General features: G+C 43.2%; 1 protein-coding gene across 4 annotated transcripts in view; it reads right to left on the bottom strand.

Moving 5' to 3' along the window:
- Positions 1 to 17,670, bottom strand: part of ADAMTS17 (ADAM metallopeptidase with thrombospondin type 1 motif 17) — a 165,518-nt gene that overhangs the window by 116,089 nt on the left and 31,759 nt on the right. For all 4 annotated transcript variants that reach the window (XM_060694810.2, XM_060694809.2, XM_087878323.1 and 1 more), the window contains exons 4-6: positions 10,900 to 11,072; positions 3,420 to 3,503; positions 191 to 348 (exon numbers count right to left, since the gene is read on the bottom strand). In XM_060694810.2, the coding sequence (XP_060550793.2) occupies positions 191 to 348; positions 3,420 to 3,503; positions 10,900 to 11,072 (415 nt within the window). The remainder of the gene's footprint in view (positions 1 to 190; positions 349 to 3,419; positions 3,504 to 10,899; positions 11,073 to 17,670) is intronic.

The raw sequence follows: 17,670 nt of genomic DNA on the forward strand, positions 1-17,670 counted from the left end.
GTCCTGATGATCAGATTGGATCCAGCAACATTGTCCTGGGACACGTATATTTTACCTTCATTCATGAAACATTCTAATCCACTTTGGAGACCCTCAAAAACTGCTCTCAGATCTAGACCTAACTCTCCTAGTAACAGACAGGAGCACCGTAGAAAGCCAACTGCTCACTCAAATCAAATTCACTCCATACCTTGTAACAAAGACAGCAGCGTCTACTGGAAGAGTGTCATCTCGTGTTCCGGGAACCTGATTGTTCCCAAGGTACTTCGCACCCCCAAACTCTTCATTTTGCCATTGGCAAAAGCTTTCCAGGGACCTCTCTCCATGGTGACCTATGGACAACCTGGCCTTCAAAGAAGAAGAAGAAGAAAAAAAGGCAGGAGAAAGAAGAAAGACAAAGGTGAGAGCCACGCATGTGGTAAAGGGATACTGAAGCTCACCTTGATGGACCACGGACATGCGTTTTATAAATCAAGTCATCAAGCTTTTGTCAGTGAAATAAAAAAAAAGTAGCTCAGCCAAGCTCATCACAGTACCTAAAGGAGCACTCTGCAGTGGAAAATAAGTGCAATTGCATTTATTTATTTATTTATTCATTCATTCATTCATCTACCCATCCACAGATTCCATGGATGCATGCATGCATCCATCCATCCATCCATGCATTCATTCATTCATTCATTCATTCATCCATCCATGCATTCCACCCATCTCACTTTGCAAAGCAACATTTTGCAGTAAATGGAATTAATCTTCTCTTCACTTGTGCAGGGAACTAAAGGGGTAAGTTTGCCCACCAGACTGCATTTTATCAACTCAAGCAATATAATCATTTTTTTCCCCTCAAATAATCAACACAGGGATTTGAAAGCCAATAAACTCATACAATGTCAAGGAAGATCAGTGGCCTGTTAGGATTAGGTTGACTATTTTGGTTTGTTTACAATAGCTACATTTTATGATGAAAGATTCCTCCAAACCCTAACCAGTCTTTTTTTAAAAAAACTAATTCATTTTTTTAGAATCCGCCCTTGACTGATACTATCAGAGGAAAGTATTTCTCAAGACAAACCTTGACAACTTTTCAGTAAATTCATAAAAACAGTAAGATGAATTGACGAAAGGTACGGAACTTCCAATCTTGGAACAGATCATCAATCCCAACCCACCAGTGGACCAAACTCAAACAGATCCCTTCTAGGATTTTCTCTCCCAATGAACTGGTCCAAGACATTCTGTAGCCTGAAGCACTCAAGATACTGTTGGATGCTTATCCTACGGTTGGGTAAATAATATATAGAAAACTATGTTCTGTAACTTTAACTGCTACAAGATGACTAATTGATTAATTGGCTAAGCTTCTGTTCCTGCTATTAGAAGGTTGAACTGCTGAAGGGAACTGTGTGTGTATTACTGAAAAGAACTGGAATTGTAAGCAAGCTATGTTTTTGTGTTGAACCGTTATTATTTGAAGAAGTGTTATCTTTGTTTTAAGAAGCCAAGTTTGTTTGTTTTACTACAAGTAAAGACTGTTTATTTTTCTATCAACGTTCAGAGTCTGTGAGTATCTGTGTGTTTTGCTAAGCAACGTATCTATTCGCTGTCTGGTCCGTTGCACCACTTCGCAGAGGGCAGTTGTACCTTCAACAGATACTTCCCTTTATTTCTTCACCTTATATGAGAACAGCTGGCTTGGGAACTGCAGATGCAACGCAGAAGTTGGTCAAACTCCTTCGCTCTAGATGTGTATTGAAGAAGTCAACTGGATGAACCTCCGCCTCTGAAGGTAGCTATCTAACTATGCTTAATGATAATATCTGCTCAGGTCTTCTCCTCTTTGAAACGTCCACTAGGATGACGTCCTTGTATAGTAGTCCTTGAGTTATGACCACAATTGAACCCAGAATTTCTGCTGCTAAGGGAAGCATTTGTTAAGGGAGTTTGTCCCATTTTACGACTTTCCTTTGCTGGAGTTGTTAAGTGAATCACAGCAGTGGTTAAGTTAGTGACATAGTTGTTAAGTGAATCTGGATTCCCCCATTGACATTGCTTGTCAGACGGTCGCAAAAGGAGATCGCGGGACACTGCCACCGTCATAAATATGAACCACTTGCCGAGCCTCTGAAATTCTGATCACGTGACCCTGGGGATGCTGCAATGGTTGTAAGTGTGAAAAACAGCCATAAGTCACTTTTTTCAGTGCCGTTGTAACCTTGAATGGTCACTAAATGAACTGTTGTCAGTTGAGGACTACCTGTATACACAGCCTAGGTATCAACTGGGTTGCACTCTCTGCTTGCAATCATCTACATTCATAAACGTTTTATGATTTTCAGAGTATCTCAGTCCAATTTTTTTTTGGAACAATGTTTAGAATAGAATAGAATAGAATAGAATAGAATAGAATAGAATAGAATAGAATAGAATAGAATAGAATAGAATAGAATAGAGTAGGGTAGGGTAGGGTAGGGTAGGGTAGGGTAGGGTAGGGTAGGGTAGGGTAGGGTAGGATAAGAATGGAATGGAATGGAATGGAATAGAATAGAGTAGGGTAGGGTAGGGTAGGGTAGGGTAGGGTAGGGTAGGGTAGGGTAGGGTAGGAATGGACTGGACTGGACTGGACTGGACTGGACTGGACTGGACTGGAATAGAATAGAATAGAATAGAATAGAATAGAATAGAATAGAATAGAATAGAATAGAATAGAATAGAATAGAATAGAATAGAATGACAGAGTTGGAAGGGACCTTGGAGGTCTTCTAGTCCAACCCCCTGCTTAGGCAGGAAACCCTACACCACTTCAGACAAATGGTTATCCAACATCTTCTTTAAAACTTCCAGTGTTGGGGCTTTCACAACTTCTGGAGGCAAGTTGTTCCACTGGTTAATTGTTCTAACTCTCAGGAAATTTCTCCTTAGTTCTAGGTTGCTTCTCTCCTTGGTTAGTTTCCACCCTGTTGCTTCTTGTCTGCCCTCGGGTGCTTTGGAGAATAGCTTGACTCCCTCTTCTTTGTGGCAGCCCCTGAGATATTGGAAGACTGCTATCATGTCTCCCCTAGTCCTTCTTTTCATTAAACTAGACATATCCAGTTCCTGCAACCGTTCTTCATATGTTTTAACCTCCAGTCCCCTAATCATCTTTGTGGCTCTTCTCTGCACTCTTTCTAGAGTCTCCACATCTTTTTTACATCGTGACAACCAAAACTGGATGCAGTATTCCAAGTGTGGCCTCACCAAGGCATTATAAAGTGGTATTAACACTTCCTGTGATCTCGATTCTATCCCTCTCTTTATGCAGCCTAGAACTGTGTTGGCTGTTTTGGCAGCTGCAGTACACGGCTGGCTCATATTTAAATGGTTGTCCACTAGGAATAGATACCACTACCCACAGTTTCAGTCAAAGCTGGAAAGCAACTTACAGGACGTCTTCGAAGCAAGACAAGCTTCGTCACTCGAATGTAGACTTTCACTCCAAGACTCTGGTGTTGAAACATGTTATACACCTGAATAAAAGCAATAAAAGGACCATAACTTCACAGCACTGAAAGGCATTCATTGAACAAAAATATATTAAATCATGACCAACTTGCTTTGTTCTCTGCATATATATATATATATTAAACAAATAGAGGAATTTTTGCAGGGTCACCAATTGCTCATCCAGTTATCTTGGACATCGGAAGAACCACATTTTTGAAACCAAGAACACACAAAAGAACGATTTAAAGGCACAATTTGTGCTCTGCTGCTCATTCCTTTTCGAGCGATCAAGAAAAGGACCCAGCAACTTTGCCAAAATAATCATTCACTATGCTCTGCAAGTCTACATCCCAACTAGGAATTAGCTGTACTCCCACACTCCTCCGGTCAACTACTGAAAAATGTTGAATGGTAGAAGGAGTCTATAATTAAAGAGCAGTCCTCTAACCTCTTTGCAGAATGGGAAGCTCCATAGCCAAAGCCCACTGAACCGTAATGTACAAAAGTCCTTAAATTACGACAATTGCTTTCAAAATAGATGCATCGGACGTACTTTTCTTTCTGGCTTTCAAATGAACATGCATCTGTTTCTCAAAAGACCACAAACTGACAAGGAATTGTAAATGTATATCCTTGGTAGCTGCTGTTAAACCTTATAATTAATGTAAGGGTCTTTTGAAGGAGCATGCCGTAACATGAAATTAGTGATCCCTTGAACATTATTTTTTTTAAAAAAAACACGCACACACACACACACACACAAGAGGCAAAAAAGAGAGAAGCTTTCAACTAACACATGCTTTAAATAGGAAGAAAAGTCTAGGAAGTCAATGTGATTTTCTTTCAAAACAGACTGATCTTCATTTTTGAAATTATTCCTCCAGGTATTATTAAATATTTGGAGAGAGACAGAGAGAGAAAGTTGGAACCTCTCCCATGAAAATCGAGCCTATCCATGCAAACATTTTAAATCTGATCGGCAAGGGGAGAGGATTTTGAAACGGATATGACTGAAATAATATGCGGCTTTATTGTTTATTTGTATGTATCCAAGGGCATCAATGCAGAGGACGTTTTAAAAAATGAACATATGCGAAAAAGATAGAATCCTGTCTTAAGCAGTTCGGAGTTTAATACAGACAACGAAGGGAAGCTAAATAAATGAAACTAGAACGATGACACCAATTAATTACTTGGATAAGAACACCAAGCAATTAAAAACATTGCATAATTAAAAGGTTGTATAACTCTTTATTGGAAATAGATTCAGAAACGGAATTGGTTAAGGATTGTATGATAAAATGGGCACAAAACTTTCAGGAACCAGTGATGATAGAAACATGGGAAAAGATCTGGGTTAGAAATGTTAAATTTACGCAAGCACAAAACCTGAGAGAGAATTTTTATAAAATGTTTTATAGATGGCATTTAGATCCTAAAAAATTATCATGTATGTACCCGAATTTGCAAGCTAAATGTTGGAGATGTGAATGTAATGATGCAACCTATTATCATATATGGTGGACTTGTAAGAAAATTAAGGCATTTTGGATAAAAATTTGGTGGGTGATGCAGAACATTTTGAAAAAAAGGTTGAAATTTACTCCTCAATTGTTTTTATTGGGGATAACGATGGATTGTACAGCATTAGAGACTAAAGAGGGTGGGGGGAATATTGGGGGGGGGAATTTTCTTCGTAAAACTTTTCAATTAAAAAAAATTGCATAATTAATCAGCTGGCAATTAACATAATAACAGGGTTGGAAGCAATCTTGGAGGTCTTCTAGTCCAACCCTCTACTGAGGCAGGAAACTCTATACCCGTGATGGCGAATCTATGGCATGCGTGCCACAGGTGGCACACGTAGCCATATCAGTGGGCACGCGAGCTCAGCTCCGGCACGCATGTGTGCGACGGCCAGCTGATTTTCGCGCCTTCTGGGCCCATCAGAAGTAGGGAAACAGGCTCTGGTGGGCCTCAAGGGGTGATGAGGAAGGTCATTTTCATGCTCCCCAGACTTCTAGAGAGACTCTGGAGGCTGGGGACAGCAAAAAATGGGCCTACCAGGCCATCACGTGCCAGGGGAGGGGGGGAACGGGGAGGGGAGTCGTGCATACATGCGTAGGGGCATGGCACATAGAATTATGGGTGTGGGCAAGTGCGCATGTGACCCTCCCGCCCCCCCCTTCCTGGCACGCGATGGCAAAAAGGTTAGCCATCACTGTTCTATACCATTTTTTAAAAAAATGGTTGTCCAATCTGTTAAGTTATAGGTTTAGGTTTATTTAGATTTATATACCGCCCTTCTCCCGAAGGACTCAGGGCGGTGAACAGTCAAAGATAAAACACATACAATATAAAATTTAAAAACAATTTAAAACATTTTAAACAAATTTGGCCCATACTAATTAAAACACCCCTTTTTTAAAAAGCAAATTAAAATTAAGCAATTAAAAAGAGTTAGGCCAGCCCAGCTTGTTGGAATAAAAAAGTCTTGAGGGCACAGCGGAAAGTGCGTAAATCCGGGATCCTCCGTATCTCCGGGGGGAGCTCGTTCCAAAGGGCAGGTGCCCCCACAGAGAAGGCTCTCCCCCTGGGGTGCCGCCAGTCGACACTGTTTGACTGACGGCACCCTGAGGAGCCCCTCTCTGTGGGAGCATACTGGCCGGTGAGAGGCTACCGGTGGCAGAAGGTGGTCTCGTAGGTACCCAGGTCCTAAGCCATGGAGCGCTCTAAAGGTGGTAACCAATACCTTGAAGCGCACCCGGAAGATCACCGGGTGGATATAAAAACTTCCAGTGCAGATCCTTGCATACATTTAAGTTATGTGTACAATACATTGTTGGAAATGGTTTACATTTCAGAAGAAAGCATTGATTACAGAAGAACGGAATTCGAAGAGAACCTTGGAGGTCTTCTAGTCCAACCCCCTGCTTAGGCAGGAAACCCTACACCACTTCAGACAAATGGTTGTCCAACATCATCTTAAAAACTTCCAGCATTGGAGCATTCACAACCTCTGGAGGCAAGTTGTTCCACTGATTAATTGTTCTAACTATCAGGAAATTTCTCCTTAGTTCTAAGTTGCTTCTCTCCTTGATTAGTTTTCACCGGGGTGAAATCCAGCAGGTTCTGACAGGTTCTGGAGAACTGGTAGAAGAAATTTTGAGCAGTTCAGAGAACTGGCAAATACCACCTCTGGTTGGCCCCAGAGTGGGGTGGGAATGGAGTGGGGTGGGAATGGAGATTTTGCAGTATCCTTTCCCTGCCATGCCCACCAAGCCACGCCCACAGAACCGGTAGTAAAAAAAATTGGATTTCACCATTGGTTTCCACCCATTGCTTCTTGTCCTGCCCTCAGGTGCTTTGGAGAATAGCTTGACTCCCTCTTCTTTGTGGCAGCCCCTGAGATATTGGAAAACTGTGCATTTTCATTTCTGAATTAGCACATCTTAGGGAACATCGTATTTTCCTTCTAAGCACATATATCCTATTCCTCTGAAGTGCTGGCTAATACTTATTACCGGCATTTATTTCTACATCCTATGCAGAGAGCATAAATGTCAGAATATGAATTATTTCGTATTTCATTATTTCAAAGCTTTAAAAATACATTCAAAGTAGATATGAAGCCTTTTTAATAAGAGATGGACTTCATTTACGACTGCGCCTTTTTCTTTTAAATTCACATTCAGGGGTTGAAAGGGATTTTAATGAATATTTTGCAAGGTTTTATTTTTCTCGGAAGGAACAGAAATGAAATTGCTTTCAGAAGGCCCAACCTTCAAAAAAAAAGAAAAACTGCAAGCATAATGCATGTGCTAATAAGCCATTTTAAGTCTCACTTTGTGGTTTGACAGTGAAGGCAATGCCTTACAGCAAGGACCTCAATGAATAAATAACCCCCTTTGCCTGACAGCAATGTTCTATTTGCTTAAATCCTGACATGCATGCCAAAATTAACATTCTGGTTTCTTTTAGAAGCAGCTGTTCATCCCCCTAGCAAACCCCAAGCAGACGTCGAACGTTAAGAGGCCAAAATCTGCAGGTTGCTACATCGGAGTTCAACATATCCAGCTGGAAACGTATCTTTGCCTTCGCTGACAACCAATAACTCAAAACGATGATTCAGTTTAGCCGTTTTTCACCAGCAACGTAGACAAGATTACAACTGTAGGTAGCAATGCTTGAGTCCTGCCATTATCCTGCTGCGTTGCAATCCATCTCGTTCAGAGAGCTGTTTCTCCCACTAAAAGATGGATGAAGGGTCACAAGAAAAACAGCCACACTTCCTCTACCCAGTGCTTTATGAGGGGGGGGTTCAGTAGGGGTGGGTTTGCAAGGGGTTCTCAGCCCGGTTGCTGGGTGGGCGTGGCCATGGTGGGCGTGGCCTAGTCGTAAGGTAACCAATCGTTCTCCTTTAGGGAGGACAGTCCTTCTTCTGTAAGTTCTGTCCTCTCTCGAAAAGTGCCCTCCTACACGTCCTCCTTTTCGTTATTTGAAGACTAATCTGTAAATCTCCGTATTCGATCGATGCCGATCCGATCCGTTGCGTGTGATGTGACGTATTTGTATTTGACATGACGATTTGTCAAGGCTCGGTACAGTGTGGAGAGACGCGATTATGAGACGCGTGCGCTCCGCACAGGAGAATTGTTTTGAGAGAGTGCCCATGGTGGGGGCGGGGGTGTTTTTGCCCTCCTCAGGCTCCGGAGGCTTTCCTTGAGCCTCCGGAAGGGCAAAAACAGCCTCCCCAGGCTCCAGAGGCCCTTTGGAGGCCAGAAACGGGCCTGTTTCCAACCTTCCTGAACTTCCGGTAGGCCCGTTTTTCATCCTCCCCAAGCCTCCATGCGTGCCCTGCACTGACCTGCATCCAAAACGGGCAGCATGAGGACTCCTGGGAGGGGCGGGGCAGGGTGGGAGGTGCCAGCCAAGAGTGGGATTTGGGGCAGTGGTGAAATCTGAACCAGTTGACTACCAGTTTGCTGGCTGCGCATGCACGCTGTGCGCCAAACATGCATTGCGGGCACACATGTGCATTACACACACCACGCATCAAATGCGAGGTGTTGGCATGCACACCAAAAGGAGACTTGGGAAGGTAAGTAGAACAGCACATGGGGGGCGGGGTGTGATCAGCTGTGGCGCGTGATCGTCAGAGCCTTTTTTTACCTTTTAAAAGCAGGAAGTAACGACACCCGAGCAGATGGACAGAGCTTTGCGCCGCCATTGCTACCAGTTCTTCAAACCACCTGCCACAATCGCTACCGGGTCGCCCGATCCGGTCCGAACCAGGAGCATTTCACCCCTGATTTGGGGGTTCTCTGAACGCCACAGAATCTTAGGTAGAGGGTCTCCCGAACCTCTGAGAACCCCCAACAGCCCACCTCTGATTTTCAGTAGAAGTAAATAGCTGCCATGTGTCTGGATGGGGAAATGAACATGGCCCTACCACTGGTTTAGAAATGAACTGGCCCTAAAAAAAGGAGGTGGTTTAGAGCCCTTTTGATAAGGTTTCCGTCTGAAGACCTCCGAAATTCAATGGCAAGATTTTCGCACTTCAAACTAAGGCATATTTGGTTGAATCAGACTCGACTGCTGGATTGTATGTGCTAAGTCTGAACCCATCCTTATAGGGTTTCCACTAAAGGAGAATATTTGTAGTTCAGGGTTGAAACGAGGGGTCCTTGGTGCTCTCTGAGCATGGTTGTTTTCCCATAGACGTTTCATTGCTCAAACTAGGTAACACTAGCACTGATGGCATTTTACTTAATGTGAGTAATGAAATGTCTGCAGAAAAACAACCAAGTTAGAGAGGGACAGAACACTCTTCCACATTAAAACAAAGTGATGCCTACTCTCAAATACAAGTATAAGCACTGGGCTAGTTTTGAATAATTGAGGAAGCCCTCATGTCTTTTAGCTACTTTCTTTATCCAAAGTACTTCAGAGCAGGACAGAAAGTAATGGGTGGGAAGATCATTAAAGAGAGATCCAACCTAGAACTGAGGAGAGATTTCTTGACAGTGAGAACAATTAATCAGTGGAACAACTTGCCTCCAGAAGTTGTGGCTGCTCCAACACTGGAAGTTTTTAAGAAGAGATTGGACAACTATTTGTTGAAATGGTATAGGGTCTCCAGCTTGAGCAGGAAGTTAGACTAGAAGACTTCCAAGGTCCCTTGTCTATGTTCTATGTTTCATTCTATGTTCTATTTATTATTATTATTATTATTATTATTATTATTGTTGTTGTTGTTGTTGTTGTTGTTGTTGTTGTTGTTGTTGTTGTTATTATTATTATTATTATTATTATTATTAGTTAATCTTTAGTGAGATTCACAGCCTTTGAGGCTGGTTAATAGCTCAGCAGCTCGAGTCCTAACCAAGGACCTAGGAACTGTTAAGGTATCGTCGGAGGATGTAAGCTGTTCCGAGTAAGGTGGTTTTTTGTAGAGTCAAAATGTTCAAGTCTGGCAAATTTAGAATTTCTAAATAGTGGGGTAGCCCTTTGGGTATTGCTCCAAGGGCTCCAATTACAATCGGGACAACACACAATTTCTTTTTCCACAGTCGCTCAACTTCAATTTGCAAATCCCGGTACTTTGTGATTTTTTCTTGCTGCTTATCTTCAATCCGTGCATCACCAGGTATTGAAATGTCAATGAACCATCCTTTTTTCTTTTCAACTATTGTTATGTCAGGTGTGTTGTGGACCAAGTGCCTGTCAGTCGGAATCCTAAAGTCCCACAAGATCTTGAGTTTCTCATTCTCTAAAACTTTCTCAACCTGATGTTCCCAGTGGTTTTTGCTGTACTCAAATCCAAACTTCTGGCACAATTTCCAGTGAATGATCTTAGCAACACGGTCATGTTGTTGTATTATTATTATTATTATTATTATTATTATTATTATTATTATTATTATTATTATTATTATTATTATTATTATTATTATTATTATTATCTTCATTAAAAATGAAACTCAGTCAACTGAACATTCAAAAATGCATCACAAATACCATTGACTGGTGCTAATGGTTGATACGGGTTGCTGCCAGCGTCCTAGATATCAACCAAGTATCTTCTTAAAATATATGATGTTCCGAGTAGCACAGTTTTTTGCAGTTCCGCTGGTGTTATTGCAGGAAGCTGCAATTTCTTGAAGTGTTTTGTGAAATTCTTGGACATGGTATCAAGTGCCCCGATGACAATGGGTATCACTGTTATTGTTGTTGTTGTTATTATTATTTACTTTATTCATTAAACATGAAACTCAGTCAACTGAACATTCAAAAATGCATCACAAATACCATTGACTGGTGCATTTTATAAAATTCTTGGACAATGGGTATCACTGTTGTTGTTATTATTATTATTATTTTCTGAAGGGCAGAGTAGAGACATGCTGTTCTACCTACCATGTTCATCACAGTAAGGATGAATCGTTGAGCCGCATCAACTCCATGATATTGGACCATGTCAGCATCTGCCACCACAAGTGTTTCCACCGTATACTCATTTGTGAGATGAATGGCGTTCCTCCGTCCTTTCCAGTCGTGGAGATGCTTGCCCTTTGGAGGCTTCTTTTTTTCTAGAAAGCAAAAGAACTTATTTCAAAAGCTCCTTCTAATACGTTCGGCCTTGGGTGTTCTAGCGTTTAGAAAAACTCAGGAGATCTATGCAAATATCAATACCACGTAGACTTATATACCACGTAGACTTATATAATGCTTTACAGCACTCTCTGGGCAATTTACAATGTTGGCATATTGCCCTCAACAATAAGGACTGATGAGGATTCAGAAGGATGGAAGGCTGAGTCGACTTTGAATCAGTCAGGATCGAACTCCAGGCTGTAGACCGAGTTTGCCTGAAATACTGCATTCTAACCACTGCGCCATCAGAACTCACAAAGAGAATATTTGTAGGTCAAAGTTGACCTACATAGGGCCAGGGGTGGGCTTCAGATCCTTTAGCAACGGGTTCACTGCCCTGTTGCTGGGTGGGCGTGGCCATGGTGGGCGTGGCCTAGTCAGCTGCCTACACCACAGCGGGGTGGGAGGCATTTTTCACCCTCCCCAGGCTCCGGAGGCTTTCCATGAGCCTCCAGAAAGGTGAAAACAGCTTCCCCCGAGGTCTGGAGGCTCTCCGGAGGCTGGAAACAGGCCCGTTTCCGGACTTCCGGAACCTCCGGGAGGCCCCTGCACTTACCTGGAATGATGAACAGGCCACATGGAGACTCCTAGGACGGGTGGGACAGGGTGGGCATGGCCAACCAAGGGTGGCCTTTGGGGGTTCGCCAAACCCCAGCGATCCTTGGCTAGAGGATCACCCGAACCTTGCTGAATCCCACAGGAGCCCACCCCTGCATAGGGCCCTTGGTGCTCTCTGATCTTGGTGGCTTCCTTGCATTGATGATGATGCCTAGTTTGGTAATGAAACATCTGCAAGAAAACCATCAAACTCAGAGAGCAGCAGGGATCCTAGAGATATGTTCTGTCCCCGTACCACGCACACACCCCCACAGACGGCCCGGAGTTAATAAGCCACACGACAAAACTCTTTGATGATAAAGCTGGCAGCAACCCAGTGGCTATCTGCCAATTCAGACTTTACTCACACAAAACAAAGATTAGTCCAAATGCAGTCCGATAAAGCAGGCAAAGTCCAGTAACGCAGAGATCATGGAGTATTTCCAGTTTTTGCTCATCACAAACTGAACTGGCCACCACACCCACATTTATACCCTGTGGGGTGTGGTCCAGTGACTCAGCTAATCTCTGGCACGCCTTCCCCTCTGCTGTGCACGCTTCTCCCTGCACCTCTGTCGAGGGTCCAGCCAGCACTTATCTTCCTCGTCGCTGTCCACCTGTGGCTGCGGCGATGTGCTTGGCTCTGAGCCTATCGTTTGACCTTCAGTGTCCTCCGGAGGCATTGCCAGAGAGGAGGGTCCTGGAGAGGGAGGCCTTGCCAACTCCTCCCCCTCACTCTCAGAGTCTGCATCTGTCGATAGCCCAGGCTCAGGCAACGGAGCCACAACACTATCTCTGCAAACTAGGTGGAGCAAAGATGGACCTGCCTGAGAATTCATCACATAGATGTTTCCACAATTTTAGAACTGCTTTCATGAAGGAATGTAAAACTTGGGAATGGGGAAGGAAGAAAAAAAGAAGAGAGAGATTAAGAAAGAAACTCAACACTTTACTTGGCTTAGTATAGGATAGCACAAGAGAGGAACCTGAGCATATTTCCAAGGTTGATGCTAGTCCTTCAAGCTAGGCAAGATACAGAAGGGATTTTTCCTGATTCTTTTCCTTATCTATATATATAAAAGCAAAATCCACTCACTCATCACGAAATCACCAGAACGGTAAAGCCTACAAACTTGAAATTTGGCACGTATGTTCCTCTTGGTTTCTAGGTGCTTGCTAAGAAAGGATTTTTCAAAATGACCATCAGATCCAGGGGTGAAATGCTCCCGGTTCGGACCGGCTTGGGCGAGTAGGTAGCGATGGCGGCGGGCAGTTCGGAGAACCAGTAGCAAAAATCCCTGCCCCCGCCCCCCATGCCCAGAGCCTTTTTTTTTCTTTTAAATGGCTCTAACGATCCAAGCTCTGACGATCCCAGCTGAGTTGCCTGCTAATCAGGCAACTCAGCTTGGATCGTCAGAGTCTTTTGAAAGCATTTTTACATGGTTTTTACATGTAAAAAATGGTTTTAAAAGTAAAAAAAAAATGGCCACGCCCACCCAGTTACATTACCCCCCCAAGCCACGCCCACAGAACCGGTAGTAACAAATTTTAGATTTCACCCGATCAGATCACTAGTATTTCATATACAATATTATATTCACACGCTCTCATGCTAAGGAGTTAAATGTTCTACACCCCTCCCCACCTGAAAAGAACTCTGTTCCAACTGCTGGTTGCCTCACAATCCATTACCTCAGTTCAAACTGGCAGATATTCCACTCCTTCACTCAGGAGCGGTCTGGGGCTCCTTACGGTACTAAACCTCACTACGTCACCAAAATGTCTACGCCTTCCACCTTTGGAACTGCTTCCGGACTCAAGGCGGCGGGAGAGATATTCCCTTATGTGTTTCAATCATCGACCACCATTGAGCCAACGGATTGTGAACCGAATTTCTCCTGCATAGTGTCCCAGCCCCAACTCACTTCTAACGGTGACCTTCTCAGTTCAGACGAATCTGTTCCTTCTACTGTAACACCAGTTAAAGGGAAAAGACTGTCTTTCTGCTGCCTGGAAGTACAACGGATGCTTCCAAATGATGTCTTTTGGAGCCAGAGAGGTGAAGGAGGGAAATTTTATGCCAACATTCAAAGTGCCTTGGCAGGTCTACCACAGGATAGGGAGGATCATGGCAGGGCCTCAGCAGCAGCCTTCATTTCTCCAGATATCAGGGGTGAAATCCAGCAGGTTCTGACAGGTTCTGGAGAACCGGTAGCGGAAATTTTGAGTAGTTTGGAGAACTGGCAAATACCACCTCTGGCTGGCCCCAGAGTTGGGTGGGAATGGAGATTTTGCAATATCCTTCCCCCAGGAGTGGGGAGGGAATGGGGATTTTGCAGAATTCTCCCCTAGAGTGGGGTAGGAATGGAGATTTTGCAGTATCCTTCTGCTGCCACACCCACCAAGCCACGCCCACAGAACCGGTAGGGAAAAATTTTAGATTTCACTCCTGCCAGATAGACTTTGTTGGTGATGATGGCAATGAGAGTCTGTCAAGACCATGGTCGTAAGTGTGAAAAATGGTCACAAGTAGCGAAGCACGGGTATCCGGCTAGTGTTTATATAAGGAAATAATTGACGCAAATTGAAGATTTTAGACCCAGAGAAATGATTGTACAGTGAAAAACAGAATATTTTCACTCAAAAGCTCTGTGCACTCTTCCTTGACAGAAATCAGTAGCAATTCTTCCATGAAACTGATATTGAAAATGTTAGGGGGGGGAAAATGCAAATAAAATAAAATAAAATAAAATTGGCACTGCCTAACTTCATCTGTAATTAATATCAAACCTTCTGTTCATCCACATATCCATCCCTTCCCATCAGCATAGCATTTTGTACACATTCAGCTCATCCTCTATCAAAGAGTTTGGCATGTTCTGCTTTATTCATTTTTTTTTTTTTTTGCCTAAGGCACTAACTATCATCACCTATAGCTCTCTTCCCTTCCCGATTCCCATACTGAAACAACAGACATTTATGCCCTCTCTCCCCCCCCCATCCTAAGAAAGTAAAACATTAAGCAAAACAAAGAGAGGGGAAAATATACACCCTGGAAATACCCTGCTGGGGATAAAAATCGGTCTTATACATATACCCCCACGTAGAGAATCTTACTGTTGAGTTAATAATAAATAATAGCAATTTCTCCACCAGTAGCTACAATCTCACTCAACCTGTCTGGGCAAAATTCCTATCCATCTGCACTGTCTGTGTGTGTTCAAAAACAGGATGTCGATTATTAAACTAGACATATTAAACCCACCTCCTCCTAAAGGCCTAAGGCAGGATTCAGCCATTTTCCATCAAGGACTTCTATCAGCACAGAGTTGGCAATTCAGCTCCATCAGGGGTTAGCAGAAGAACCTTTTAAGTCCTCCATCAGCCAAACTCATTTTTTTTTTTTAATTCAACCAGTGTTTTAGACGATCATTTCTGGTCAGTTACCATATCTGGAATTCGAAGAGCTTTTTATGGGCATCTTCTCAAAATGGCTTCCTGGGATGGATTTTTTTTTTGTTGTTGTTGTTGACATATTGACAAAATGGGATGCAGTGACTCAAAGACGCTGAGCTTGTCGATCGAAAGGTCGGCAGTTCAGCGGTTCGAATCCCTAGTGCCGCGTAATGGGGTGAGCTCCCGTTACTTGTCCCAGCTTCTGCCAACCTAGCAGTTCGAAAGCACGTAAAAAACGCAAGTAGAAAAATAGGGACCATCTTTGGTGGGAAGGTAACAGCGTTCCGTGGCGCCTTTGGCATTGAGTCATTCTGGCCACATGACCACGGAGACGTCTTTGGACAGCGCTGGCTCTTCGGCTTTGAAACGGAGATGAGCACCGCCCCCTAGAGTTGAGAACAACTAGCACATATATGTGAGGGGAACCTTTACCTTTAACTTTACTATTCACAAAATGGGTGTTATGGGTGGGGGAGGGGGTCACAGCTAATGATTAAACACCAGGAGCCAGAAGACCTTGGACGCAACCAATCATTCTAGGGGGGACACTAGACATGACATGATAGCAATGTGCCAATATCTAAGGGTTTGCCACAAAGAAGATGGGGTCAACTTAATCTCCAAAATACCTAGAAGGCAGGACACAAAGCAATGGATGGAAACTAATCAAGGAGAGAACGAACATAGAATTAGAAATCTCCTGACAGTTAGAACAATTAGGGCTCCATCAATGGAGATTTTAAGAAGTGACTGGACAGAAATATATAGGGTTTCCTGCTTAAGCAGTGGACTAGATAACCTCCAAGGCAGGGGTGAAATCCAGCAGGTTCTGACAGGTTCTGGAGAACTGGTAGCGGAAATTTTGAGCAGTTCAGAGAACCGGTAGCAGAAAATTTTGAGTACTTCGGAGAACCGGCAAATACCACCTCTGGCTGGGGTGGGAACGGAGATTTTGCAATATCCTTCCCGCAGGAGTGGGGAGGGAATGGAGATTTTGCAGTATCCTTCTCCTGCCACGCCCACCAAGCCCACAGAACCAGTAGTAAAAAAATTTGGATTTCACCACTGCTCCAAGGTCCTTTCCAACTCTATTTTCTGTTATTAGAGCTACCTGGTCCCTATGCATGCTCTATTTTTTTTTTTAAGATAAAAAGAATGAGTGAGTGAGTGAGTGAATGAATGAATGTATTCCTGGTCATAAGACTGACCATAATATAAGGAAGCAGCGGGCTAAAATATTCTTTTTTTTTTTTTTACATTTTGGTTCCCTACTTTCAGAAGCAAAACATGTAAGGGGAAAAAAGAGATCTAAGGAGCTACATTTGTCAGTTATAACTTGGCATCCAACTTATTAGAGGAAATGTTTGTTCCATCCAACCTCTAGTCTTCCGATAATGAAGAACCTTTTTTTACCATCTATGGTTCCCACAGCTCAAATAAAGGGCTGGTAAATGATTAAAGACTTAATTCACAAATTTGAATTAATCTGGAGTCACATATTTCACTGAGGCCTAAGATGATTTATTTGGTGGACAAGAACCCTGGGATGAGCCAGAATAATAGCAACTGCCAAAATGGCCCCTTCCTGTTACCCCTCCTAGTTAAACAGACCCTCCCAGAGAAATTCAGGGCCAAGAATTCACAATTGCAAGAATATGTGTATGGGACATATTCCCAGTTATTTTTCTCTGCCTCATAAAAAATACAGAATAATGAGCGAAAGACATCCTAAAAGGAAACCACTCTGCAGTTGGTGATGGCAGATAGCAGAAGATGCTCATTTTGAAGCAGGAGACTGTTTGACCGTTAGAAGCCACCAGATGTTTTCTTAAAGTTGATTAGAACAGATGCATGCTGGGAATTTAGCAGCCATGACACCTGGCATGTTGGGGTTTTTTTGTCCAATGGTTTCTTATCAAACGGTGCAAGCAGACTTCTGTGGAATTTTTCAGAATCACCCTCTGGGCAATCTTTGTCCCCCAGCCAGCCCATTCTCTTTGGTTAGAGCCCTACGTATATAAAGGTAAAGGTTCCCCTCGCACATATGTGCTAGTCGTTCCCGACTCTAGGGGGCAGTGCTCATCTCCGTTTCAAAGCCGAAGAGCCAGCACTGTCCAAAGACGCCTCCATGGTCATGTGGCCAGCATGACTCAACGTCAAAGGTGCACTGGACGCTGTTACCTTTCCACCAAAGGTGGTCCCTGTTTTTCTACTTGCATTTTTTTACGTGCTTTCGAACTGCTAGGTTGGCAGAAGCTGGGACAAGTCACAGGAGCTCACCCCGTTACGCGGCACTAGGGATTCGAACCGCTGAACTGCCGACCTTTTGATCGACAAGCTCAACATCTTAGCCACTGAGACACCACATCTCTTAAAGGAACTTTAAGCCTGAGAAATTTAACTGATTCATTTTGCAGCATTGATCAAAGTGACCCATTGGATTCTCTAAATCATTCTTCAATGGGAGATCTTCAATGAACG

Source organism: Pantherophis guttatus, chromosome 13 (assembly GCF_059756535.1).
Source record: "Pantherophis guttatus breed Tessera chromosome 13, ASM5975653v1, whole genome shotgun sequence".
Taxonomy (NCBI): Eukaryota; Metazoa; Chordata; class Lepidosauria; order Squamata; family Colubridae; genus Pantherophis; species Pantherophis guttatus.